The sequence below is a fragment of the Pleurodeles waltl genome, chromosome 1_2 (genome assembly GCF_031143425.1).
Source record: "Pleurodeles waltl isolate 20211129_DDA chromosome 1_2, aPleWal1.hap1.20221129, whole genome shotgun sequence".
In the NCBI taxonomy this organism is placed as follows: Eukaryota; Metazoa; Chordata; class Amphibia; order Caudata; family Salamandridae; genus Pleurodeles; species Pleurodeles waltl.
Window position 1 is genome coordinate 1,223,951,292 of NC_090437.1, and position 26,735 is coordinate 1,223,978,026.

At 46.9% G+C, this 26,735-nt stretch overlaps 1 protein-coding gene across 1 annotated transcript in view; it reads left to right on the plus strand.

Annotated features, from left to right (window-relative positions):
- Positions 1–26,735, plus strand: part of LOC138249941 (transmembrane emp24 domain-containing protein 11-like) — a 163,389-nt gene that overhangs the window by 127,178 nt on the left and 9,476 nt on the right. The window contains exons 3-4 of the mRNA XM_069204198.1: positions 1,325–1,450; positions 8,125–8,271. Of these exons, the coding sequence (XP_069060299.1) occupies positions 1,325–1,450; positions 8,125–8,271 (273 nt within the window). The remainder of the gene's footprint in view (positions 1–1,324; positions 1,451–8,124; positions 8,272–26,735) is intronic.

Below are 26,735 nucleotides of genomic sequence, written 5' to 3' on the forward strand. Positions count from 1 at the left end.
TGGCATAGGCTGCCGTCCACTTGGCTTTGTCAATGCTTGTAGTCTGTCGTGGTTTTTGCAAACTTTTTTGTTCCGTAAGCTGCCAGGGCCTCTGAAATTGAAATAAATATTAGCTAAAAACAAACATATTTGTTGGTCTTAAGATGCACACATTGCCGTAATAGTCCCTGGCTCTGACAGAAACTTCTTTGAGTGTGGGTGTGCTCCTAGTGAAAGGGCAGAATTCCATCATTCACAATGAGGTTAGCCAATGGCTGAAGTGGGTTGACCCTTTGTCCCTTGTTCTATGCTATACTGGGTAGGAGAAAATTGTAAATGGCACAATAACAGACAAATGGACTGGGTCGGAATTAGTCAAAAATAAGCCCAGAGTCAAAAAGAAAAATGGTCCTCATTAGCAAACCAGAAAGCGAATAAAATGGCCCACATTTGCAAATCAGACCAGTTTTGAACAAGCTGGTTAGGTATTTTGCATGGTAGGAAAGCCAGCACAGAATGTGTAGGCTGCAGGCAATGCTTGTGGTAATATCAGGGAAACCAACAGTAAAAACCTTACCCCTTGACCTGGTAATACAAGCCAAACAAATTGCTAAAAACAAAAAAACAAAAAACAGGCCACATACTGACCTGCCAGACTAGCCTATCACGCACTGCCTGACTGCCCCATAGTCCAGTCCGACCACACCAAAGGATGAAAAGGGCTTGCTGAAAGACCCTATCAGTATATATATTAGATATATAACCTTAGTAGCATCAAAAGGCCTTGGACAAAGCCAGACCTAAAATAATGTGGCAAATTGTTAATTTTATTGTCCCATTTTCACTTTGGCTACAAACCCACTGGAGCCACGGGGAGCTCTTAAGGGACACTTGTGAGATTTTTCAATAGCTTCAAGGTGTGCGAAGTAAGCCCAACCCTCTGCATGAGTGTTGGGAGGTTTACACGCAAGTAAAGCTTGAAAACATGGTTGTCAAGTTTGGCCCCATGTTGAGTACTGTAATAATTAAGCAGCACTGTAACACCTTTCGTACAGCATTCCTGTGTTTTCTACATTTACTACTTTTGATTGTCATTTGAAATGTAACATCCTAGAAAGTTCAGAAGTCCTGTATTCATATTTCTATCATTTTTACAGTGGAGCACTAAAATCTGACAAGGCAAATATAATAAAATTGGAAAGGAGGATAATTTAAAGAAAACACTGTGTCAGTGACTTTTACCCATGACATGATTTTTAAAATGTTACTATACGTACAACAGAACAACAGTGTTTTGAACTGGTTTCATGCTAGAAAGGCTTGACATTCTAACTTCCTATTGCAGGTTCTGTTATCAAAACTGTATGGACCAGAAGCAAAGTTCACTTTCACATCTCACTCACCAGGAGAGCATACCATCTGCCTGCAGTCTAACTCAACCAGACTCATGGTGTTCGGAGGAAGCAGACTAGTATGTACAAGTGTCATTATTTTGACTATCGCTGCTTGAAAAACGTAACTAATTTGTCAAAGGGCAGATCTATTCTAAGTTATGGTGATAACTGCCTGTTTAGTTGAACAAACGCATGTATAAATGAACGAGAATTGAATCAGTCAACTTGGTTAATGCATGCAAATATTTTGGTACAGCTTTCTAGCATGTTATGTACATGTGGACATGGAACAGTAGGGTGTGTTGGACTTGAGATCCTTGTTGTGCATTTCCCCAACTCTTTGCCTTAAATCCTTCTATTTTTTGCTGACTTCATTTTTGCTGGCCTTAGGACTCTGCACACTTTACCACTGCTAGCCTAAGACATGGTAACATTGGCTTCCACCCAAATGGAACCTTTAATTTACTTTTAAGCTCCTAGAAGAGTGTACAACATGTACCCAGGGCTTATAAATCAAATGCTACTAATGGGCCTGCAGCACTGATTGTGCCACCCACCTAAGTAGTCTTTAAACATGTCTCAGGTCTGCCTTTGTAACCTATCTGTTAAACAGCCATTTCAACCTAGCAAAATAAACTTTGCACCAGGCCTAAACCTTCTTTTTTTGGTACATATATGCCATCTCTACAGTAGGCCCTAAACAGCCTTTAGGGCAGGGTATTTAAAAAGTTGGATGTGTACGTTTAACTTTTACATGACCTAGTAGTGAGAAATTATTAAATTCATTTCTCACTACTGAAAGGCCTACCTCTACCATAGGATACCATTGGTTAACTTATTATATTTAACAAGTGCTAACTTTTCATTGGGAGTAGGTAGGGAATTCGAGTTTGGTCTTTACAGAATTCTAATTTAAGACCCTCCTTAATGGTGGAGCTGGATTTTAATTCACAGTTCTGAAAATGCCACCTCGTCTACCACAACCAGATAACCAATGTTGGTGCTTTTTGCTTATTAGCGCTTGATTTTCACAAAACCTTTGAAATAGCACACTCTGGTTCTACTAATTGGACTTGTGGCATTTTGTTGTCAAATAATTATCACATTTCATTCTATTTTTGTAAATTGCTATAGTAGTTTTCCTGTGTGTTGTTCTTATTTTATTACTGTCTAAGTGCTGCATAAATACTATACATATTGGCCCTCATTCCAATTCTGGCGGGCGGCAGAGGCCGCCCGCCAGAATTCCCCCCTCCAAAATACCGCGCCGCGGTCAAAAGACCGCGGCGGGTATTCTGAGTTTTCCCCTGGGCTGGCGGGCGGCCGCCAAAAGGCCGCCCGCCAGCCCAGGGGAAAACGACCTTCCCACGAGGATGCCGGCTCGTAATCGAGCCGGCGGAGTGGGAAGGTGCGACGGGTGCAGTTGCACCCGTCGCGTATTTCACTGTCTGCCAAGCAGACAGTGAAATACTTTTAGGGGCCCTCTTACGGGGGCCCCTGCAGTGCCCATGCCATTGGCATGGGCACTGAAGGGGCCCCCAGGGGCCCCACGACAATCGAGCCGCCAGGAACAGGATGGCGGTAGGGATTGTCAGAATCCCCTCGGCGGCGCAGCAAGCTGCGCCGCCTTGGAGGACTCTAAGGGGCAGTGGAAAACCGGCGGGAGACCGCCGGTTTTCCGTTTCTGACCGCGGCCAAAGCGCCGCGGTCAGAATGCCCCGCGGGGCACCGCCAGGCTGTCGGCGGTGCTCCCGCCTACAGCGGCCCTGGCGGTGTTACACCGCCAGGGTCGTAATGAGGGCCATTGTCTCTAAGTTAAGCCTGACTGCTTTCGTGCCCAGCTACAAGAGGGTTCAGCATAGGTTAATCAGCAGTTCAATTGTGTTTCACCCTGACAAGAATTGGGGTTGCTGCTTGAGAAGAGTTTCACCTCCCCTCAACCAGTAACCCAATTTTCTACATTTGTATTCAGCGGTGGGATTGAGTACTTGTGTTTGTGCAGTGCCACACAGTGATTTTGTGTAACACTAAAATCCCAGATTAATAATTTGACACAATTTCAAGGTTTAGTTTAAATTCTCCCTAAATGACTCTTTTGCTATGCAAAACAACTTCAACATGGATCTTCACAACACTCTGCAAACCAGGATTTAAGGTACTTTGCTAAGCAGGCCTAACTGGGTTCCTGTAGCCAGCCAGCACACCATTGGGGTTGGCCTGAACTTGTGAGATTTTTACTGGTCCGACGCAATCTGATATCCACAGTTGGCACTTTGTGCTTTTGGTGCTATTTTAACAAGATCTTTAAAATTAAATATTTCCGGAACTACTCATTGGATTTTTTTTGTTTTAGTTTTGTTTCATTTGTTAAAAATTACTGTATTGTTCTAAACTGGGTTAGGATCCTTTTGATGTGTGTTTTCACTATGTTACTGTTTAAAGAGTTGCACAAATACTTTATATGTTGCCTCTGAATTAAGCTTGACTATGTCAAGCTGCCCAAGGGCTCGGCGTAGGTTACTTTAGGGTTTGCTTGTGACTGCACCCTGAGGCACATTGTGGTTTCTGCATGAGAACAGTTTCATCCCCCCCCCCAACCAGTAATCCAGTTTCTTACAGGGGGACACTGACATCCACTGATTGTGGATCTGACATCCTTAGCATGGGTTTCCCCATCTTTCTGCCTTCAATCCTCCTGTTTTTGCTGACTTTGATCTTGCTGGCCTAAGGACTCTGTGCACTTTACCATTGCAAACCTTTGCTAAAGTGCTTGTGTTTTCTCCCAACAGACATGCCAACATTGGCTTTCTCTCAATTTGCACCTTTAATTTACTTATAAGTCTCTAGTAAACTGGTAATACATGTACCCAGGGCCAGTAAATTAAATGCTTCCAGTGGGCCTGCCGTACTGACTGTGCCACCCACTCAAGTAGCATTTTAAAGATGTCTCAGGCATGCCATTTGAACTGCCATTTTGACCTAGCTTGATCGTCTTGCGAGGCATAAACCGTCCTTTTTGGTACATATCAGTTACCCCTAGGGTAGGCCCTAAACAGCCTATAGGGCAGGGAGCAATGTATTTAAAAAGTTGACCATGTTCTTTTAAATTTAGTAGTGAAAAACTCTTACATTTGTTTTTCACCACTTCAAGACTTATCACTCCCATAGTATAACATTGGGTTATCTTATTACAGTTAATAAGTGCTTTCAACTGGGAGCAGGTAGATAAGCCAAGCTTAGGCCTCATTATGACCCTGGCAGGCTAATGACCGCCAGGGTCACAGTGGGGGTCGGAACACCTCCAATGCGGTGGTCCGACCGCCATATTAAGACCGCAGCGGTAGCGCCACAGTCGGACCACCAGTACTGCCAGAATACGACTTCACGTCAGCCTGGCGTTGCTGGCGGTCCCAGATTATAACCCGCTTTACCACCAGCGGTTTCATGGTAGTAGCACCGCCATGAAAAGGATGGTGGAGATGGGGCACAGCGGATCCCAGGGTGCCCTTGCACTGCCCGTGCACTTGGGATGGGCAGTGCAGGGGCCCCCCTGGCCAGCCCGTCGCAATGTTCACTGCCTGCTTTGCAGACAGAGAATATTGTGACGAGTGCTGGTGCAACTTCCGCACTACAGCATCTATTATGAGCTGGACACAATGCTGTAGGCCGTTTCCCGCTGGGCCTGCGGGGAGGCGGCTGCACTGGTGGCAACCTACCCGTTTGGACTTCGACAGACAGGCTTTTCCGTCCACCAAAGTCATAATAAGGCCCTTTGTCTCTAAATAATTGTATTTTTAAACCTTCTTTAATGGTAAAATTGGATGTTAAGTTACAATTATGAAAATGCCACTTCAGAAAGTTGTCATTTTTTTGCCTTAACTGTTTGGTGCCTGCGGACCTGTATCCTGGATCAGATGACTAGGTGAGCTGGCAGTTGGGCTTTCTCTATAACGCCTAGACAGCGAGACAAAGGGGCAATAGGTGTGGGCAGGATGGGCCATCTCTGACTTCATAGGAGGATGGAGCTTTCACCTACCACACTTGCATATCACAAAGACACAGTTTCAACACTCTCACAAAGGGTTTTGAAATAGTAATCAATGCTCCCAGACAAGCTAGGGCCAGGGCAGGGAAGCAGGAAACTCCAGCCATCTCTTTAGGGGGAGGACTCTAGAAGCCTCTCCCACTTCAAAGCGGGCACCAAGTGTAAATAATGGACTTTTAGACCTAACTCTTCTGATCACTTCTGGACCTGTGGACTCTGCTGGGAAGAAGGACTGCCCGGCTGAAATGTCTGCCCTGCTGACTTGCTTGCTGCCCAAGGCCTGCTGCTGCTGCACTAGGACTCTTATGCTGCTGTGATCTGCCCTGTTGAGACCAGCCTGCCTGTGTGTACCCAGAACTCCATGAAACCTCCAAGGTCAGTAGGCTGCCCCCCTGTTCAAGCACAGGAATATAACAGGCTTATCCGACGTTGACGCATCTTCATGCATCTTGATGCAGCCCTCTATCGACCCCACCCCAGCGAGACGCCGCTCATCCTCAATGCCGATGCATCTCAGTGCAAGTCTTTGCAAGCTCTGGCAACTTCTTCAATTCTAAAGCAGCACAATGCCAACTCTGGCCCACCGCAACGCATCCCATCCCCTGTGCTGACTTACGCAGCAGAGGCCTCTGCAAGACCCACCAGATTTCTCGTCGACTTTGCATTGCAGCTCTTCCTCTACAGTCATCGACTCAGTCGCTGCCCTCCTCATCTCGATATTGAACCTCACATCACAGCTCCTAGTCGAAGGCTTCTCGAAGCAAGACTATGCATCTCAGCGGAAGGACTTTGCATCTCGATGTCCAAGCCACAAGGTACATTTCAGTGAACTGAACTCAGTCCTGTATCTGGCCTATCCTCTGCCTGAACTGGTGACTGGCACATGGCCTACTGCGACCAGATAACCATGGTTTGCGGTTTTTGCTTCTTAGTGCTTGATTTTCACAAAAACTTTCAAATTGCATACTCCGGTTCTACTAATTAGATTTTATTTGTTTTGGTGTCAAATAATGTATTACATTTTATTCTATTTTTCTAAATTGGTGTGGGATTTTTCTGGTGTTGTGTTTTCACTCTATTACTGTCTAAGTTCTGCATAAATACTTTATATATTGCTAAGCCTAACTCCTTTTGTGCCAAGTTACCAGAGGGGTAAGCACAGGTTAGTATGGTGTTTGCTTGTGTTCATCCTGACAAGAATTTTGGTTGTTGCTTGAGTAGGGTTTCACCTCCCTCAACCAGTAACCACATTTGCTACAGGGTGGTTGGTTCTTTGTGTTTCTTTCAAGAGACTTTTAAGTTTGGCATCTTGCCACTCTCCTACATCACCATATGAATCCATTCTGTCAGCCCAGTCAATCTCCTATCCTATCCTATCCTGGTGGCAGGTACCAGCCAGCCTACAGTCACCATCCTTTCCTGGTGGCAGGTACCAGCCAGCCTACAGTTACCGTCCTATGCTTGAGCAGGTGCAAGCCAGCCTACAGTGACCACCTTGTGCTTCTAACAGGTACCAGCCAGCCTACAGTTGCTAGCCTATGTTTGTAGTAGGTACCAGCCAGCATATAGGTACTATCCTGGGCTTGTAGTAGGTACTACCCAGCCTACAGCTACCAATTTTATCCTAGCAGCAGGTATCTGTCAGTCTACATGTATCATCCTATCCTGGCACCTGATGAAACCCAGCCAGCCTCAAACACTGACCTGAATGTCTAGCAGCATCTGCATCCTGGAAAGGTTCTCTGTGTTGTCAATGTAGAGAAATACATCATGCCAACTAACTAGGACAAAGGATCACTATGCTGTGCATGAATTCCAATATTTATTTAATGGCTCAAAATGTAATTATAAGTTTTCAGAGTTCCTATTCCTTCAAGCTACACCAAAGTCACCCCATTAAAAGGAAGTAAAACTTAGCCAACAGGGGGCTGTTAAATCATATTCAAAATGTCTTCCTTTCTGAGTACAATAAGCAACTGTAGTGGTCTAAGTGGTGCTGGTATTTCATTACATTCAGGATGAAGGCCGCCTTCGATAATTTTGCAATCAGATAAAATTACTTTGTGACATTTTAAAATTCTTAAGGATGATGGGTGTCCTGTAAACTCTGTCTCAGGGACAGAGCTGGTGGACTTTCCGATAGAATGTTAATTGAGGTACTGTTATCTGGTAGACAAAATAAATACATATTCTCATGTATACAAAGCTTTGTCTACAGATTTTTCTAAAGAGAGTATTCAAAACATTTAGACTGAAATAGGGAAGCGCAGATGAATCTCTGTACAAGTGAAGGAAATTATTAGAATGCATCGGTACGCTATGAAAAGCAGACATTTGGGTCTGCTTTATTAAGGGCTGGGTTAATATTGTGAATTAGCTAAAGTTTACTATAATAATGTGCCTTCAGAATGTAATATAATGGATTTTGCATGAGACAAACGTGTGGAATACCATTTGCTTCCGAGTTGCTATATATAATATTGCATACATACTTTGTAATTTAACTTCTCTTCTTTTTACTGTCAAAGGTTACTTATTATTAGAGTGTGTTATTAGACCATGTTAGCATCTTATTGTGGCGTAGTGGTATCTATGTAAATTTAATTAAAAATGTAGTTACGAGAAATGTAAAGATAATTGGCTTACATCTATAAATTCTGCTTAACTATCCCTCCTAAAACAAATATCTTTCAATTAAATTCCCAGCGCATTCACTTGGACATTCAGATTGGAAAACATCTTCTGGATGAAACCGCTGATCTGACCAAAGATAAAGTAAATGAAGTTACTTTAAGGCTTGAACGTCTAACTGAACAAGTTCACCACATTATAAAGGAACAAAACCATCAAAGGGTGAGTTGTCTTCTAAGGTGTAGCTAAAATAATATCACAGGGAAATCTATATACACAACTGCACATTTCGGGCTTTATTTACTTAAGTTAGCCTGAGTGTTTGTGACATGCATTGCGATTTAGCACTACGTGTGTGGGTCTTTAAAATGATTAGTAAATTGCCTTGTCTTTTGTGTCACGCAAACAGTCGTGCAAAGTTTAGTAAAATGAGGGCCTCAGTAGGTAATGGAAGGAGCAAACTGCTTGTTCAGAGGTTATATTCTCTTGGCCTTACAATGTTGATCAGGCCCTTCTTTTGTGAGGGTGAGCAGGTCAGCCAAGTAGTAGTGAATCTTCCTTTTTAGGTCGGGCCTCCAGTCTCTAGTTGTACCAACTATAGTTAACCAATGCATCTTCTTTGTTATCAGGGTAATATGGTTGTAAGTCTCACCATAAAGGACAGCGTTCAGGGATGACAGAGAAGACCTCAGTTCGTGTATAAGAAAGGAGTTACTGAAGAACAGGGAATGGGATGAGCGGGTGCTACGGGTGTCAGGTCTGTCTTTTTTTAAAGATTGTATGTGTTAGCTGGTCACTCTGGCTATGTTAATTTTATGTGTGACTAGAGACAGGTTGGAATATATGGTAAAGCTCAGGTGTTAGATGATCAGATGGAAGGGAAGAAGCCCTCTAGGTATGGTTCCCTAATGAGTGAGGTGTCAGTTATTTTTTATGATTTGGCATAATGAGTAACGAACAAGTTACTTACCTTCGGTAAAGCTTTTTCTGGTGGATACAGTAGCTACCTGTGGATTCCTCACCTTATGAAGTCTCCCAATGCGCCAGCATTCGTCTGAAATTTTCTTCCTAACTCTTCACGTCGACGAATACGTCACAACTGCATAGCTCCGCACGTGACTCTGTCTGACGTCATCAGGGCAATAATAAGTCGTCGCCGGCGTGCTGACGTCAGTTTCACCATTTTTTTACATGCCTTTGAGGTGAACAGGTGAATACCCACTTCACAAGAACAATATATATACCAATCCAAATACAAATATAAATCACAATATTTGTTTATATAAAAAACACCAAAAACGTATATACATTTATAGCAAAAGAAGTCTTGGTATGACCAGACAGGCAACGGGGTATACACATTTATAGCAAAAGAAGTCTTGGTATGACCAGACAGGCAACGGGGAGGCGGGTGGGTCTGCGAGGAATCCACAGGTAGCTATTGTATCCACCAGAAAAAGTGTTACAGAAGGTAAGTAACTTGTTCTTCTGATGGGTACAACTACCTGTGGATTCCTCCCCTTATGAATAGAATCCCAAAACAATCCCACACTCGGAGGTGGATGCCTGACCGGTCAAACCAAGAAATCCTGCAAAACAGCCGTCCCTCCTAACTTCTGAGTCCAAGCAATAATGCTTCGCGAAAGTGTGGAGGGAAGCCCAAGTCGCAGCCTTACAAATTTCAGCAACTGGGACACCTCTAGCCAAGGCCGAAGTAGCAGACTTAGCCCAGGTGGAATGGGCCCTATACCTTCAGGAGGAACCTTCTTTGCCAGTAAGTAACAAATCTTTATGCAAAGAATGACCCACCTAGAAAGGGTTCTCTTGTGGACGGCTTTGCCCTTCATCTTGTCCATATATCCACCGAAGAGTTGATCATCAATACAAAAGTCTCATGTCCTTTCAATGTAAGAACTCAGAGCCCTTCTTGGATCTAGGCGATGAAGTCTTTCCTCCTCCTTTGAAGGATGGGGAGGAGGGTAAAAGGACGAGAGTGTTATAGATTGCCCCATATGAAAAGGAATGACAACTTTAGGAAGGAAAGCCGCCCTGGTTCTCAGCACCACCTTGTCAGCATGAAAGGATGTAAAAGGAGGTTTCACACTAAGAGTCTGGAGCTCACCACACACCTAGCAGACGTGATAGCTGTGAGGAAAACTGTTTTCAAAACTAAAAGCCTCAACGGGCAAGAATGCATAGGCTCAAACAGTGAACCCATTAAAAAAGAGAAACGGAGTGGGAGGAAACTTGTTAGTCAGGCCTTTCAAGAACCTAATAACTATAGGGGACTTAAATAAGAAAGGCTGATCAGGAAGGCGCAGAAAGGCCGACAGCACAGATAAATAACCCATCACAGTCGCAACTGCACATCCCTTCTGTGCCAAGGAAAGGGCAAAAAGTAAAACATCAGACAAATGGGCCTTTAAGGGATCAATTTGCTTCTCTCCACACCAAGCAACAAACTTTGCCCATCTATTAGCATAGACAGTCTTGGTGGAGTGTCGCCTGGCTGATAAGGTAGCATCCACTACTTCTGGAGGGAGAGAGAAGGAACTCAGATTGCCCCGTTCAATTTCCAGGCATGTAAGTGCAGGCTCTGGAGGTGGGGGTGTAAAACCTGCCCCTGCGACTGCAAGAGGAGGTCTGCCCTGAGAGGGAGACAGAGCGGAGGCCATAATGAGAGTTGGAGAAGGTCTGTGTACCACACCCTTCTTGGCCAATCCGGGTCTATTAAAATGACTTGAGCCCGATCTTGGCAAATCTTCCCCAGAACCCGAGGAATCAAGGGTATGGGGGAGGAAACATGTAAAGCAACTTGTCGCACCAAGACATCTGAAACGCGTCCCCCAATGCTTCCTGCACCGGATACTGGAGGCTGCAGAACGACGGGCAGCGCACGTTCTCCTGAGTGGCAAACAGGTCTATCTGTGGAAATCCCCACATCCAGAAGATGTTAAGAACCAGGTCTGGATGGAGACCCCACTTGTGATCGGCTGAGAAATGCCGACCGAGACTGTCCGCCCGTAGGTTGAGAAATCAGGCCAGATGGTTTGCTACTATGCAATTCCATTGGTCCTGTGCCCAGGACCAGAGGCTCAGAGCCTCTCTGCAGAGAAGGTACAACCCTACTCCTCCCTGCTTGTTGATGTACCACATCACAGTATTGTTGTCTGTCAAGACTTGAACTGACAGACCACAAAGGGATGGGAGGAAGGCCTGGAGAGCCAGACGTATTGCTCGTAATTCCAACAGATTGACGGGAAACATCTGTTCTACTGGAGACCAACGACCTTTGATCTCCAGGTACCCCAGATGAGCTCTCCACCCTAGAGTGGAAGCATCCGTTATGACCGTGGCCACCAGTGAAGGTAGACAAAAGGGCTTTCCTTGGGAAAGGTTGCCGTCCACAGCCCACCATCCGCTGCAGCGACTCCTCGAGATCCCCTTTGTGTTGAAACCACTGCTTGCGGAGGCACCACTGGAGAGCCCCTATGTGCCAATGTGAATGAGTGACCAACAGAATGCAAAAAGCGAACAGACCAAGCAGACGTAGGACCTTGAACAACCAGAAAAGCCGCTCCCTTATAAAACATTGGAATCAATGCCTGAATGTCCTGAATCCGCTGAGGCGGAGGATAGGCCCGATTCAATGTTGTATCCAGTACTGCTCCTATGAACAGGAGGCGCTGAGAGGGCTCCAGGTGAGACTTGGGCACGTTTACTGTAAAGCCCAGGTTGAACAACAACTGTGTTGTCATTTGCAAGTGATGCAGCACAAGCTCTGGGGACTTGGCTTTTATAAGCCAATCATCCAGGCAAGGGTATACAGATACTCCCTTCCTTCTGAGGTCTGCTGCAACCACCGCCATCACCTTCGTGAAGACTCGAGGTGCGGAAGTAAGACCAAAAGGAAGGACCGTAAACTGGTAGTGTTGCTACCCTATAACGAACCGGAGATACTTCCTTTGCGACTTCAGAATGGGGATATGAAAATAAGCATCCTGCAAGTCGACAGACACCATCAAGACTTCCTTGTTCAACACCAGTAGCACCTGTGCTAGAGTCAGCATTTTTAATTTCTCCTGTTTGAGGAACCAATTCAAAATTCTCAGGTCCAGGATAGGCCTCAATCGACCATCCTTCTTGGGAATCAGAAAATATCTCGAATAGCATCCCCTACCCCTTTCCTGTTCTGGAACCACTGCACCCTTTAACACATGGACTTGCACCTCCTGCTGAAGCAGCAGGAGATGATCTTCCGTGCAAAACGAATGACGGGGAGGGATGGAAGGGGGAAACTCCCAAAAAGGAAGGGCATAACCTTTCCCCACAATATTAAGCACCCAAGAGTCAGATGTGACTAACTCCCATTTGTGGAGAAAATGAAATAGCCTTCCCCCTACTGGAGAAGCATGATTCAAGATGGAGAGAAAACTAGGGCTGCTTTCCTTGTTGGGTTCCCCCAGAGGAAGAAGATGAGGTGGGAGGCTGCTGAGTAGCCCCTCGTGTTCTAACCCTCCCATGCCCTCTATAAGACCTGTAGAGAGTTGGCAGGCTGCTGCATGCTGGACTGTGGCCTTCCACAAAAAGAGGACCCATGGCCAAACCTCCTGAATCTCTGAAAAGATATAAACGGTGTGGATGCTGAAGTCATTGGGGCCTGAGGCCCCAATGACTTTGCAGTAGCCCTGCTGTCTTTAAAACGTTCCAAAGCAGAGTCGGCCTTGGATCCAAACAACTTCTCGCCATCAAACGGAAGGTCCCACAAAGTTGTCTGAACGTCCATGGAAAAGCCAGAAGACCTAAGCCATGCATGCCTCCTGGTCGCCACCGAAGTAACCTTTGCCCTGGCAACTGAATCAGCTGTATCCAAACCTAACTTGATAACCTGCTTGACCGCCGCTTGAGTGTCCAATAGGAGCTCATCAAACTGCCCCTGCACATCCTGAGGCACGCTCGGCACCACAGCTCTTGCCATGTCCATCAGGGCATGAATATACCTCCCAAGCACACAGGTAGCCTTGATCGACTTCAAGGCCATACTGCATGAGGAGAAACTTTTCTTAGCTGCTTGCTCCATCCTCTTAGACTCTCTATCCGATGGAGTAGCAGGGAATGAACCAGGTGCAGATCGGACAGAACAAAATGCTTGCACCACCAAGCTCTCAGGTGTTGGATGCTGTGTCAAAAATTGTGGTTTCCTCCAAATGTCTAAAATGGGCTCAGTAAGGGCATCATTAAAAGGGAGAGCAGGGGCTCCGCAGACGTAGAGGAAGGATGCAACACCTCAGTCAAGATGTTCGTCTTCACCTCCGATGCTGGTAACGGAAGTTCCAAGTATTCAGCAGCCTTCCTTATAACACTGTGATAAGATGCTGCCTCCTCTGTGAATTCGCCTGGGGATAAAAGATCCCACTCAAGGGATGTATCTAGGCCACTTGCTGAGTCCAGACCCTGAAATTCCCCCATAGGCTCAGGAATCTCCCCTTCCTCCAACAGCTGTTGCTGATACTCCTGCTCCTCCAAGAGCCTCAAGACCCTCCTCCTTGACCTCGGTCTGGCCTCCAACCGCGGCGTTGACAGAGAATTAGCCAATGTCGACGACGCCAGTTTCAAAGAAGAGGGACGCTCTGGCGGAGGAGATGGTGGAGATATACTGCATCTCGATCGAGATCCATCTGGCGCTGGCATCAACTCCATCGGCGCCGTTGGCAACATCATCTGGGGCAGCGACGTCACTGGCGCAGAACCAGCACCTTCAGCTGGATAGAAGAGTACAAATGGAGCCTGTTTGTACGCGCCAGTGAACCCAGAGAGAAAGCTTAGGACCCGCGGGGCCAGCCTGTTGAAAATGCAAAACATAGCATTAAAGAACGCCGCTGGATCCGCTCCCGGAGTGGGGAAGGCGGGAAACCTCTTCTTATCTTGAGGCGCTTGGGCCAAATCCGAAGCTTGTGCCACCGGTTCCTGAGTTAACACAGGTGAAAAGTGAACCGGAGGACTCGCCGGGGACTCGAAGACCGCAATCAACGACGGCGCGGGAGAAACCTGTGGACTCTGAGGCTCAGGAGTGATCGTTGGACTGACCTCCCACGCCATACAGCACCTCCTCGGAGGGGACTGAGATCGATCTCTGGAACAACGGCATCGAAAATCGTGCCGGCGCCGCTTTTTATGAGATCTCGAGGACTTATGTGAGGAAGAATCCCTCGCCTTAGATCTTCGATGACCCTTATGCCCCTTCTTAGCTTTTGCCAAGAAGAGCTTAGCCTCTCTCTCTTTCAAGGCCTTCGGGTTCATCCGCTGGCAGGACACGCATCCCTCAACGTCGTGGTCCAAGCTTGGGCACCACAAGACGTCCTCATGAGGATCTGTGACCGACCTGCGACCCCCGCACTCATGACAAGGCTTAAAATCTGATTTCTTCGGTGGAGACATTGTAACTAGTACAACAAGAACACCTTCGAAACAGTAACTGTTCGAGAGCCAGGAACAAGCATTAGCGTCGGAGGCACGGAAAAAAGGGAACTGACGTCAGCACACCGGCGAGAACTTCTTATTGCCACAATGATGTCAGATGGAGTCGCGTGCAGAGCGGTGCAATTGTGATGTCCTTGTCGACGTGAAGAGCTAGGAAGAAAATTCCCGTTGAATGCTGGCGCATTGGGAGAATTAATAAGGTGAGGAATCCACAGGTAGTTGTATCCATCAGAAAGGTATGTTTCTTTTGGATCATTAACACGTAGTTGTTTGACATTTACATTTGGTGCTTTGTCAGGCGGACGTGAAGAATCAGCGTAGGAATGATGAAGCAAGTTTTCACATTAGGTTGAGTGTCATGCTCATTCACGTCTATAACAGCTTCTCCACATCTTGCAGAAGGTAATGCAGTGAGCACATGCATAAAAGAATTCAATACCCAGAGAAGGATGTTATGACACACGACAGATCACTTTAGATGGAATCCATTTTGAATGAATGCTGGTGCCAAAGCTCTGCTCCGTCGGTGCTATTAAAAATCAGCACGCCAAATACCAAGGCACCATAGTCTTGAATTCACCTTGAGCCTCTTTAATCCACTACCAGACTCTGCTGCCTTTTTAGTTCCCTCTTCCCTATCCCAGCTTCCTCTCTTACTGCCAGTTTTTCTGTATTTCTCGTTCCTTTTCTCTCCTATTTGTGTATTATTCACTCTCTTGCTTGTGGCCAGTATGTGATGAGGAAAAATAAGTGACAGTCCCAAAAAATGAGTGCTGGTGAGCCCCACAGGCAATTACCGGCTCATATGAAGAACTGCCTTGGGTGTCCACCATGTCTCACATACAGTCAAATTCTTGTCAGATTTTCAGGATGATCACTATATTATTTTCATTTAGATTTACTGTAATGTGGACATCCTGAAACAGTGAGATGGCCTCCTTGATTTATGTCGGACATACCTGCTTTTACTGACTCTGGACATTGCTTCAATAGAAAAAAGACACCCTAATTACCTTCTCAATAATAGGAGATAATCAAAGTTGTCAAAAGAAGACTAGCAAAAGTAAAGTGTTGTTGATTCATCATCTAAGATACCCAGAATGGTAGCCTGTTCATCAAAAGTTGCTGTTTCAGGTCTAAAATCGATTATAACTTTACAATATGTTACAAGCCTTAAACAGTGCTTCCAGTGGTAGGCAGCTGTTCTCTCTGATACTTCCTAAAGAATATGAAAGGTAGAGATAGTCTGATACTTGCCGCAATTCAAAGTATATAGAGACGCTTCTAAACAACGTGGTTACTCAAGCCAAGATCAAGAATGTGGTTACACCCTCACATAAATGAAAAGTTAAGAACCTCATCCTGGCTCACAAGGTAGTATTAGGTACGATGAATTAGTACATGTATTTGAAGACTATCATTGATCAGCACAGGCAGACAAAGGCTACCTCGGCAAATGCACTACATTTATTTTGCTCATCCTTAAGCTTTTCTCCTGCTTTCCCTGCACATCTCCTATTTCTCTTGCCCCCAAAGTCTCCTTTCTCTCATATCTTTCTCCTCTGTTTCTTCTTTTCTACTTTATTCTGTTCAATACTTTCCCACTTTTTCATTTCACATATGCCTTTACTACCAGCATTTTTATCGATTTCACCTCCTCCTTGCACCATGTATTATTATTTGTCTGCCTCCTTCTTAGCCTGTACTTTTTTAAACACTCTATGCTGCTCTTTAGTCAAATTTCCCCTCTTTTCCATCCTTTCCTTTTTCACTTTCATTCTTTCCACTCTTCCATTTTCTTTTCACCTTCTTTCCACCACCCTTCTGTTCCCCACTCTTTTAAAAAACTCAGCCCTCACTCATCTTTCTACTTTCCTCTTTCACTCATTCTACATCTCTCTATCATTCCTATTTTCATCATCCCCATCACCTTCTTTCCACTTCTGGTATATTTGTTTTCAAATCTCTACCTTTATATTCCTCCTTCATCGTCTCCTTCTACCCTTCTTTACCCTTTTCCTCAGCAGAGTCTCCTTAACCACTTGCTTCACACTCACGCACCTAACCTTCTTTTCTTTATTATCTGTTATTGTTGCTCCTTGCTTTTTCCTTGTGCCCTCTTTCTACCCCCTTACCATTTTATCATTCATCATTTTCTTCTCTAACTCTGTTACTCCAGCATCTGCTTCTCTATGTTTGTTTCTTGCCTGTAAGTTCTTCCTTCTTCTGTTTTGTTCATGCAGCACAATTTCCTTCGTCATTCTTTCTTTCATCCCTACTCAATAATTAAAACCTCTCTCCACTGCTCTACTTTTTCATTCTTTACCTACTCTTTCTGTATGTTTCCCAGATCTCCTTCTATTTCCATAATTTCTCAATTACCTGCTCTGCCAATTGTAGATACTCATCTGTTGAGTGCACTCACCTAATCAAGGGGCAATGATCAATCACAAAACATGAATGTTTTATGTTTCTTCTGAATGCTGAATTATTTCTACTGTCACGGATTGAATATACCTTGAGAAAAAAAAAATCAGCAGGACTGTTTGAAAGACTACTTTAAATTGCAATAGTTGTATGTGCACATCTACATTCTGAACATTGGGGGTGACGGAAGCCAAGACATGGAAGATGTGGATGAGAGGCTGAAAGTTTTGTCATGTAGACAGATGATTTATTCCATTAATCCCAAAGGATTACTTCATTTTGATGTCTCGTTTGGCATCAGGGCTTTGCTGACACATGTGAGCAACCCAGTGTGTCCTCAACCATTTGCCTGGACAAACACTGCTTCTTATCCAATACATCTGGTATCCATACCTACATGAGAATTCCTGATAAGATCAAAACAAGACCCAGTGGCATCTGGCATGAGAACTTTCTGGATTTCTTTCCTGAACATGGCCCGGAAATCAGTTTTCTAGACCAATCTGATGCTAAGGACTTAGGCCCTCATTATGACATTGGTGGTAAATCCCACTTACGGCCACTCTGACTGCCGCCAACATACTGCCACCGCGGTTGAGATCCATTCACCATATTATGACACACACATGACACACACACACACCAATCTATCACTATTCAGCCACACACACAAATCTGCCAATCCAAAGGTCAGTGATAAACTGGCGGTATCAAAATCAACACCGTTATGCCAACAGAACAACGCCCACCACATGATGACCCACGAATCACCACGGCGGACATTCAACGGAGGTAAACCATTGGCGGTACATACCACTGCGCTAAAAATACACACACTCAAACAAAACAACACCACATTGGACAGTTCACACAACCATACCTGACACCAAGACACTCACCACACCCACACCCACACCACTAGAAAACACACACCCATATTACCCACAACCCTTTACCATTACAAACCATTGGCATGAGACAGACACCACGACCACAGACAAAACCAGAGCCATACACTACCTACACCTATACACCACATCACACACCCCAACACATCACCTTACACACCCTCACCTACACAACTCACACAACACCAACAGGGACACTGGGAGGACTGATGTGCACCAGGGGAGGACAAGACCAGGGAACCGACTCTCCAGGAGGCACAATCCGAGAGCCTACCAACATTCCCAGGATACGATGGGCCAGATCCTTGACAATGTGCAGGAGAACAGGCGGCTGCAGAAGGGACAGTACCAGGGGATCAGGGAGGACTTGCAGGCCATCAACACCACCCTGGTCTCCATAGGAGGGGTGCTGGCAGACATGGCCAAAATTATGAGGGTGGCAGTCTCACAACAGCGGGCCCCTGCCAATAGCCAGACATCTGAACTGCCTTCCACCTCCGCTGCCGCTAGTGGACAGGAGGCTCCACCACAGGACCAACAGGCCACCAGCAACCATCCCCCTGCAGAAGGAGAACCACCCCGCAAACGTTCACTGCGATGCAGGCAGAAGCCAGAGACTATTGCCAAGACCCCCACCGGGAAAGGAGACTCTCCTGATTGTCACCGTGTCCCACTCTGTCACCCTGTCCACCTTGAACTGCCATTGCTCCCATTCCAATGTCCCCTTGGACAATGCACCTGTGCTACAGACTGGAACTCTATCCTGGAATGTCCTCCATCATCGCCCCATCCCATTGCACTTGCCCCTCAATATCTTAGCACTTAAATAAAACCCTTAAAAGAAATAGAAGTATGGAGTATGTCACATTATTTAAGCATGTATACGTTTAACCATGTACAAACATTACAAATCAACTGAACAGTAAATTAGCACATATGAAAGAGCTGTAGTTGGCTGCAGTGATCACACCAGGAGCTACTGTGAGGCACCAACATCTGTAAAATGAATTGCCAAAGGGTACAGTAAGTGGAGATAGAAGTGGGAAATAACAGCATGCCAGTGCCAAACAATTTCAAAATAATGACAATGAAATGTGAAGTAACACTGTCTTACCTGTGTGTCATTGGAAGTACTGTCTGATCACTGCTGTTCTGTTGTCCTCATCCTCATCCTCTGCCTCCTCATCCTCACTGTCCACAGGGTCCACTGCTGCCACACAGGCATCTCCAGCCTCCTCCTCCTGCAGAAAAGGTACATGGCATCTCAATACAAGGTTGTGCAACATGCAGCATGCCACTATTATCTTGCAGACCCTCTTGGGTGAGTAGCACAGGGATCCACCTGTCAGATGGAGGCACCAAAACCTGGCCTTCAGTGGCCAAATGTTCTTTCTATGATCCTTCTGGTTCGCCCATGTGCCTCATTATAACGTTCTTCTCCCCTTGCCCTGGCATTCCTCACAGTGGCCAGTAGCCATTTTAGGTTGGGGTAACCAGAGTCACCTGCAAATATTGAGGGACAACATTTAGCCAGACACTATCCCACATGGCCCACACCATACCCATACCCCAGTATCTACTAGTTGGGACCAGGGCTCACCTATTAGCCACACCCTGTGCCTCTGCAGTTCGGCCATCACATATGGGATGCTGCTATTCCTCAGGACAAAGGCATCATGCACCGACCCAGGATACTTCTCATTGACATGGGAGATGTACTGGTCCGCCAAACACAGCATTTGTACATTCATAGAGTGGAAACTCTTACGATTTCCGTACACCTGTTCATTTTGACGGGGGGACAAATGCAATGTGTGTTCCATCAATCACACCAATTATGTTTGGGACATGTCCCATTGCACAGAACTCTGCTTCCACTGTGGCCAAATCTTCTACCTGGGGAAATACAATGTAGCTGCACATGTATTTAATCAGGGCAGACAACAGTCTGGTCAGCACAATTGAGAACATTGGCTGTGACATTCCTGCTGCTAAATCCACTGTCACTTGGAAAAAACCATTTGCCAGGAAATGGAGAACTGATAGAACTTGCACAATAGGGGGGATCCCAGTGGGGTGACAGATATCAGATATCAGATCAGGCTCCAATTGGGCACACAGCTCTGTGATTTTGGCCCTGTCAAGTCTATTGGTGAGGATGATGTGCCTGTCCTCCATTGTTGCCAAGTCCACCAGGGGTCTGTAGACAGGAGTATGTCTCCATCTCCTATTCATCCACAGCGGTAGCAATCTAAGGGACAAAAGAGTGAGGAGCCGGTCACATACTTAACAATGGGGCTACAACAGTACCATGCATGCTGTCAAATTGTAATGGGTCAGTGAGAATTCTCCTGTATGTCCAAAATGAAACACTGATGCAGTAATTATCCAGGGCCTGCGCCGTTGCGGAAGGCGGCCGGGAACTGCCGTGCAACTCCTCACTGGTTATAATTGAGCCCTATGGGGTACAGTGGCCAATGGTAATATACGCCGACGTTGACGGTATGCACCACCGCGGACGTGACTGCAATTTCCTATCTGATTCCTCACTTGCTACCTGACCTTCAGGAGAGGACCTACACTGCATGTGCTGCTGTGACCTGTGTCTGGAATCTACCATGGCCCGTGTGACTGGGGAAAGGGCCCCTGCCTTCACTTCGGCGGAGTTGGAGAGACTGGTGGATGGGGACCTACCCCAGTACGGACTGCTGTATGAGCCTCCAGACCTGTACACTGTGGCACAATGCATGTGGCATAAATGCATGGAGTGGGGTGTGAAGGCATCATGTAAGGGGGTGGATGGATTTCCCCTGGGCTGCGTACAGGTTGTGTGCTGGACCATGTGTGTGTAAATGGTGATGTGAAGGGGTATGGTGGGCCATAAGTGTAACAGGCAGGAAGGACTGTCTGACTAATACTATTTTCTTGTGTGTATTCCCTCTGCAGGTCAGGGCACATCAAAAGAAGGGTATATGGCGTGCCATCGCCAAGGAAGTGCGGACCCTGGGGGTCTATGGCAGGCGGAGCACCCACTGTCGGAAACGGTGGGAGGACCTGAGACGCTGGGCACAGAAGACAGGGGAGGCCCAGTAGGGGATGGCCTCCGAAAGAGGAAGGGGTGCCTGTCGAACCCTGACCCCCTGATGGCCCACACACTGGCGGTGGCCTATCCAGAGCTAGATGGGCACTTGAGGGCATCACAGCAGTCACAAGGGGATGAGTACAGTGCCCATCATTATAACTTAGGCATAGGAGGGTGGTATCCAGGTGGGGGATGTGTGTCAGTGGGTGCCCCCTAGGCCAGGCCTGACATTGCATCATAGGTCCCCTGCTGGCTAGGGTCCAGAAGGGATAATCCTGCTACCTAGGTCGTAGGCATCCACTACTGGTCAAGGCTGCGTGGGTCCCAGGTGTGCTGGGTTTGGCGGTGTGTGCTCCTCCCCATGCCTTGTTGGCTAGCAATATCACTGGTAGTGCAATGCATAGTGCGTAGGTCTGTAACGTGTGTGTGAGTGTGCTGTGTACGCCAACGGTGGTGTTGGTGCAGCCATTGACACAGTGTATCCTTTGTCTCTTCCCCACCCTTTTTGTTTTGTCACCCTGTCCTTATGTGCATTAGCATCATCTGGCGGAGGAGCAGAGGCACCGGCAATGGAGGGAGCTGCATCCCACAGGACCCAGGAGGCGGAGTCCACTGACAGTGAGGGCACCAGTGGGATGGAGGGCGAGTGGAGCACCACAGCGGACACTGTAGGGGACAGTTCTGACACAGATACCTCTCCTCCGGTGGACGCTCACTGGTGGTGGCGGACACCTCTGTGCCACCCCAGCTACAGGTACAGCCGCCACTCAGGTAACAGCACCGCCCTGCCAGCAGCCCCTCAGCGAGTTGCCCATGCCCGCTCACCCAGGAGGGTGGGCATCTGCTTCGCCCCAGGCACCTCAGGCCCTGCCCCAGTTAGCCCTGCTGCCCTGAGTGAGGAGGCTATTGACCTCCTGAGATTCATCTCTGTAGGGCAGTCAACCATTGTGAATGCCATCCAGGGGCTGGCAGCCCAGATGCAACAATCTAATGCATTCCTGGAGGGCATTCACACCGGATTGGCGGCCCAACAGAGATCAATCCAGGCTCTGACCTCCTCTCTGATGGCAGCCACTGTCCCTGTTTCCACCCTCCCTCCTCCAACTTCCTCTTCCCAATCCCATTCTCCTCAACCCCAACCTAACTCAAGCACACAGGCAGACGACCATGCACATAAGACAACACACAAGAGTGGTACAGGCAAACACAAGCACCACACTTCATCCCATTGGCACTCACACAAACACCATCCAGATGCAGACATACCAACATCCACAATTTCCACTGTCTCCCCCTCCACCTCCCTCCCAGTTCCGTCTACACTCACACCTGCATGAACTACATCCTTATCCACTACCAGTTTCACCACCACTAGCAGAACACACACCTCACTGGCAGACACCTCCACAACAGCCATGCACACGTCCCCTGTGTCCTCTCCCACTGTGACTGTCCCCCCTCCTAAAGTACACAAGCACTCAGACACCCAACAGCCATCCACCTCACAAGAGCATCCAGCCCATGCACCTGCACCCAAAATCAGCAGACAGAAAACTCCAACAACCACTCCTTCTTCCTCCACTCCCAAAACTTCTCCCTCTTCCCGCCCCAATGTCCCTAAAAAGCTTTTCCTATCCACCACTGACCTCTTCCCAACCCCTCACCCCCGTCCTGCACGTGTGGCCAGGGTGGCAAAAACCCAGCCAAGCACATCAGCCACCCAGTCCACAGGCCCAGCAGTCACCACACCATGTCGTGGTGGGAAAGGATCCAGGGCACATGTCCTGAGGGTGAAGGAGCCTGCACCAGGCAGCCCAAAGGGTAAGGAGCCTGCCCCAGCTGCTGCCAGGAAGAGCAAGGAACCTGCTCCAGCCAGGAAGAGCAAGAAGCCTGCCCCAGCTGCTGCCAGGAAGAGCAAGGAGCCTGCCCCAGCTGCTGCCAGAAAGACCAGGGCTGCAGGGGATGGGCTGGAGCTTCCCCCCACCAGCAGCACCACCACCACCAGTAGGCAGCCGTCCAAGGCTGCAGGGGATGGGCTGGAGCATCCTCCCCACCAGCAGCAGCAGCACCACCACCACCAGTGGGCAGCCATCCGAGGCTGCAGGGGATGGGCTGGAGCTTCCCCCCACCAGCAGCTGCAGCAGCACCACTTCCACCACTGAGCAGTCTCATCCCCTGTGGACGGTATGTAGTCCTGCCTCCATGGGCTGCTGTGCGGCCTGCCCCCTGCAAATCCAGTGGGTATGACACCCACCTGAGAGACTGCGACCTTGGACTCCCCAGGATCAAAAGCACATGTCACAATGCCCCCTCCAGAACCAGTGGGCAAGTCACCCACTAGAGAGACCGTGACCTTGCACTCCCCAGGACCAAGCACAGGGCATGTTGCCCCCTCCAGAGCATGTGGGCAAGTCACCCACTTGAGAGACTGTGGCCTTGCTCTCCCCAGGACCAAGCACACAGCATGTTGCCCCCTCCAGAGCATGTGAGAAAGTCACCTACTTGAGAGACTGTGGCCTTGCACTCCCCAGGATCAAGCACAGGGCATGTTGCCCCCTCCAGAACCAGTGGTGGTGTTCCATCTCCTGGCTGAGGTGCCCCCCGTCCCCCTGAGGTGCATGCCTATTTACCAACTGATGCCCCTGCAGTGTTCTCTCCGTGTTGATGAAGGTGACAAGTGGGGCCTTGGACTTTGGCCTGTGGCCATGTGGGCCACGCAAAATGAGGACTGGGCAGTGTCCCTTGAACTGTACAATTGTAAATATCTGTAAAATTGGCTAAGTTATTTTTATACTGTGTTGCTCTTATTACACTCACTTTAGTACATTCATGTTGTCCTTGCATTATTCAGCCGATTTAGGGAGAATAACTTGTTTTCTTGTGCATCTGGTTGTGTGTATGGTGTTGGGTGTGTTTGTTTGTGTGTTGTGCGTGTATGTGTCACTGTCGTTTTCCTCCCCCCCTCCCTTGTGTGGTAGGCGGCCGTCGTTGTCTTTGCCTTAGTTGGTGTTCATGGTGGAGCAGCACGTAGAAGAGCATGGGGAAGACATGCAGCTCGGGCTCCAGGGCAGCGTGGTTGTTCCCTGTGTCTCCAATGGTGAGTCCTTTCACTTCTGAGCTCTGTTACCGCAAGGCTTTTGATGTCGTTGGTACCACCTTGGAAAAGGTGGCGGATTGGCATGTCTTAATGCGGTGGGAGGTAGGCGGCTACCGCCGTGGTGCCTGTTGTTTCCGCCCTGGCGGTCGGTCTGGTAAAGTGGCTGTCTATCTCAGATCTTTCCGCCATGGTCATAATTTGGTGGTAATTACCACCAGCCTGTTGGTGGTATTACAACCACTTTTGCACCAACCGCCAGGGTTGTAATGAGGGCCTTAGTCAATATGCCAACCTGAGACAGAAAACCTGATGGACTGCAACCACTCCGCAACTCACTGAGCATTGCTTGAGTGAGGTGTGTTCTAGTTAACAGTCAGTCCTTTGAGATTTGATAAGATAACAAGTGGGGCCCGAAACCTTTTTTCATCATGATTAGGCACACTCATGAACACTAGGAATGTATTTCAAGAATTATTAAAATCAAAAGCCTAACCTAGTGCACAGAATATGAAGTGTAACCATTATACAAATGAAAACAGGTGATGACAATACTTGTCACGAGGCAGGATAATAGAAATTATTGTCTCATTATGATAATGTCATAAAGCCTATTTACATCAATATCTTCAACCCCTCCATTCTCTCAGCTAACTAACCTACATTTAGCACCAAGAGACCTACTTTGAGTTTCGAAGATCGTTCACACCCACATATCGTTCTTGAAAAATTGAACCAATGGTCAGCAAAGAAAGGTGATTACAGCTCTGTATTTCTCTACCCCTTCAAATCTCAAAACCCTTGTAAGAAGTTCCTCTCCATCTCATATTGCTTTGTTATAGTTTAAACATTCTGCCTGAACATTGCTCAACAGTTTGAAAATAAACAATTAGCAGTAATGCCCTTTTAACCTTTTACCTACTTAAATTCTGTGAAACTTTGCTTATTGTCTGAAAACAAGATCTGAAAAGTCAAGATATTAATTTCTATGAAGCTCTGTTCGCTATTTGAAAACAAAGGCTTGTTTTCACTTCTCTTTGATATACACCATGATGCTCTCACGCATGAGCAACATACTAATTGCATGGTTTGAAGAACAGGAAACTCCAAACACTTTCAGTACTGGAAAAAACACACAAATACTAAATTACAAGCAACTGTTTCAAGATCATTTTAGCTTGTTTTGTGCTTAATTAGTTTCTGGCTTCACCTATTTTGATGATATTACTAAAACTGCCTTTCCTCCTAAAGAAAATGTACAGAAGTTGAATTATCATTCTATGTATTGAAAACAAATAAAATGAGATATATTTAAAAAAAGTATGAGGACATCTCTTCCATCAGTTTAGATTTAGCCCCTCAAAAGGCACCAAATCCGCCCTTGCCAGTGCAATTAGGGAACTCCTTCCTTACTTTCAACAAAGATAGAAAATCAGCCTTCTCGTCAACATACACCAGTGATAGAAAGGCTGAAACAGTGAGTCAGCATATCAGGAAGTGCTACCTAACTGTAGCCAGATATCTCAGGAGGGTCAGTTGAGTTTTCAAAACGCATGGTGCCATGTAGTTTTCTCCACAGATCATCCTTCTCCTGCTTATTTTTTAGTATCTATGTTCACACCCTGGCTCAGCTAATTAATTAATGTCACGAACTTCCAAATATAAGCAGATGGCACTCAGATTGATGCTTGGTACAACAACAGATAAAGTCACCAACATCACCTCATACTTGGACCATGTCCTGGATGAAGGAAAGCTTCCTCTTCATGGAGGCAAAACGTGGACCTTAGTTATGCCCCAAGGCCTAGGTATCTCATTTGACCTCACAATAAACCTTGGGATACTTTCTGAACGTTCATTCCCATCGAGTGACTGCAGTAGTCAAAGGCATTTACCTCCAGCTCTTCATACTTTGTAAAATACTTCTTCTACAGACTAATAATCAGTGGTGGGCGGTGACCCTAAACAGTGGAGGGTCGTCAAACAGAATGCCAATGCCAGTGGCAGGCACTGTAATAAATCACAATGCCTTTAGGCTCACATTCCAAAGCTTTCAATCATGGCTCGTTAACAGGTTTAACAATGGGCATGACTGAGAGCTCTGGAATTAAGGCTAAAGGCAATGCAAGTTTATCAAAGTGCCTGTCAGTGGGCCAAAAAAGATCAAAATGTCAATAAAATGTACTCACCCATGCTCCTAACCCATGTCTTGACTGCAGTCTGCGCGACAACACCTCATGGAGCTTCAGCCAACTCCTCTCTCCAAATCCTGACTCTGCTCTCTTGTTGAATATGACCAGCATGAGAGCAGTGCCAGGATTGGCTGGAGTGGGCTGCCTCGACACTCCAGCAGGCGCAGGGGGCCTGTGCTTGCTCTCCACGCCACTAAGATCGCTAGGTGGAGAGGTCTACACTGCACGTCTGGCTGGCTGTTGCAAGACTGCCAGCCAAATCGACATGTGCAGTGTAAATTGGTGGAGTGAGCACCACTCCCCTGCTGCCAGTCAGCAGCAATGCCCCGCTCCCAAACACTGTTCGGGCTGGGAGCATTGAAAAATAAAATGGCAATTCATTTTATTACCAGTTTATTTTTCACTTTTTTTGCGCTGGCAGCAGGGGTGACGCTCCTGCACCCACATGGGGGGCCGCCGCTGCCAACAATTGAGTGAAATTGGGTGGGACATACCCTTTAATT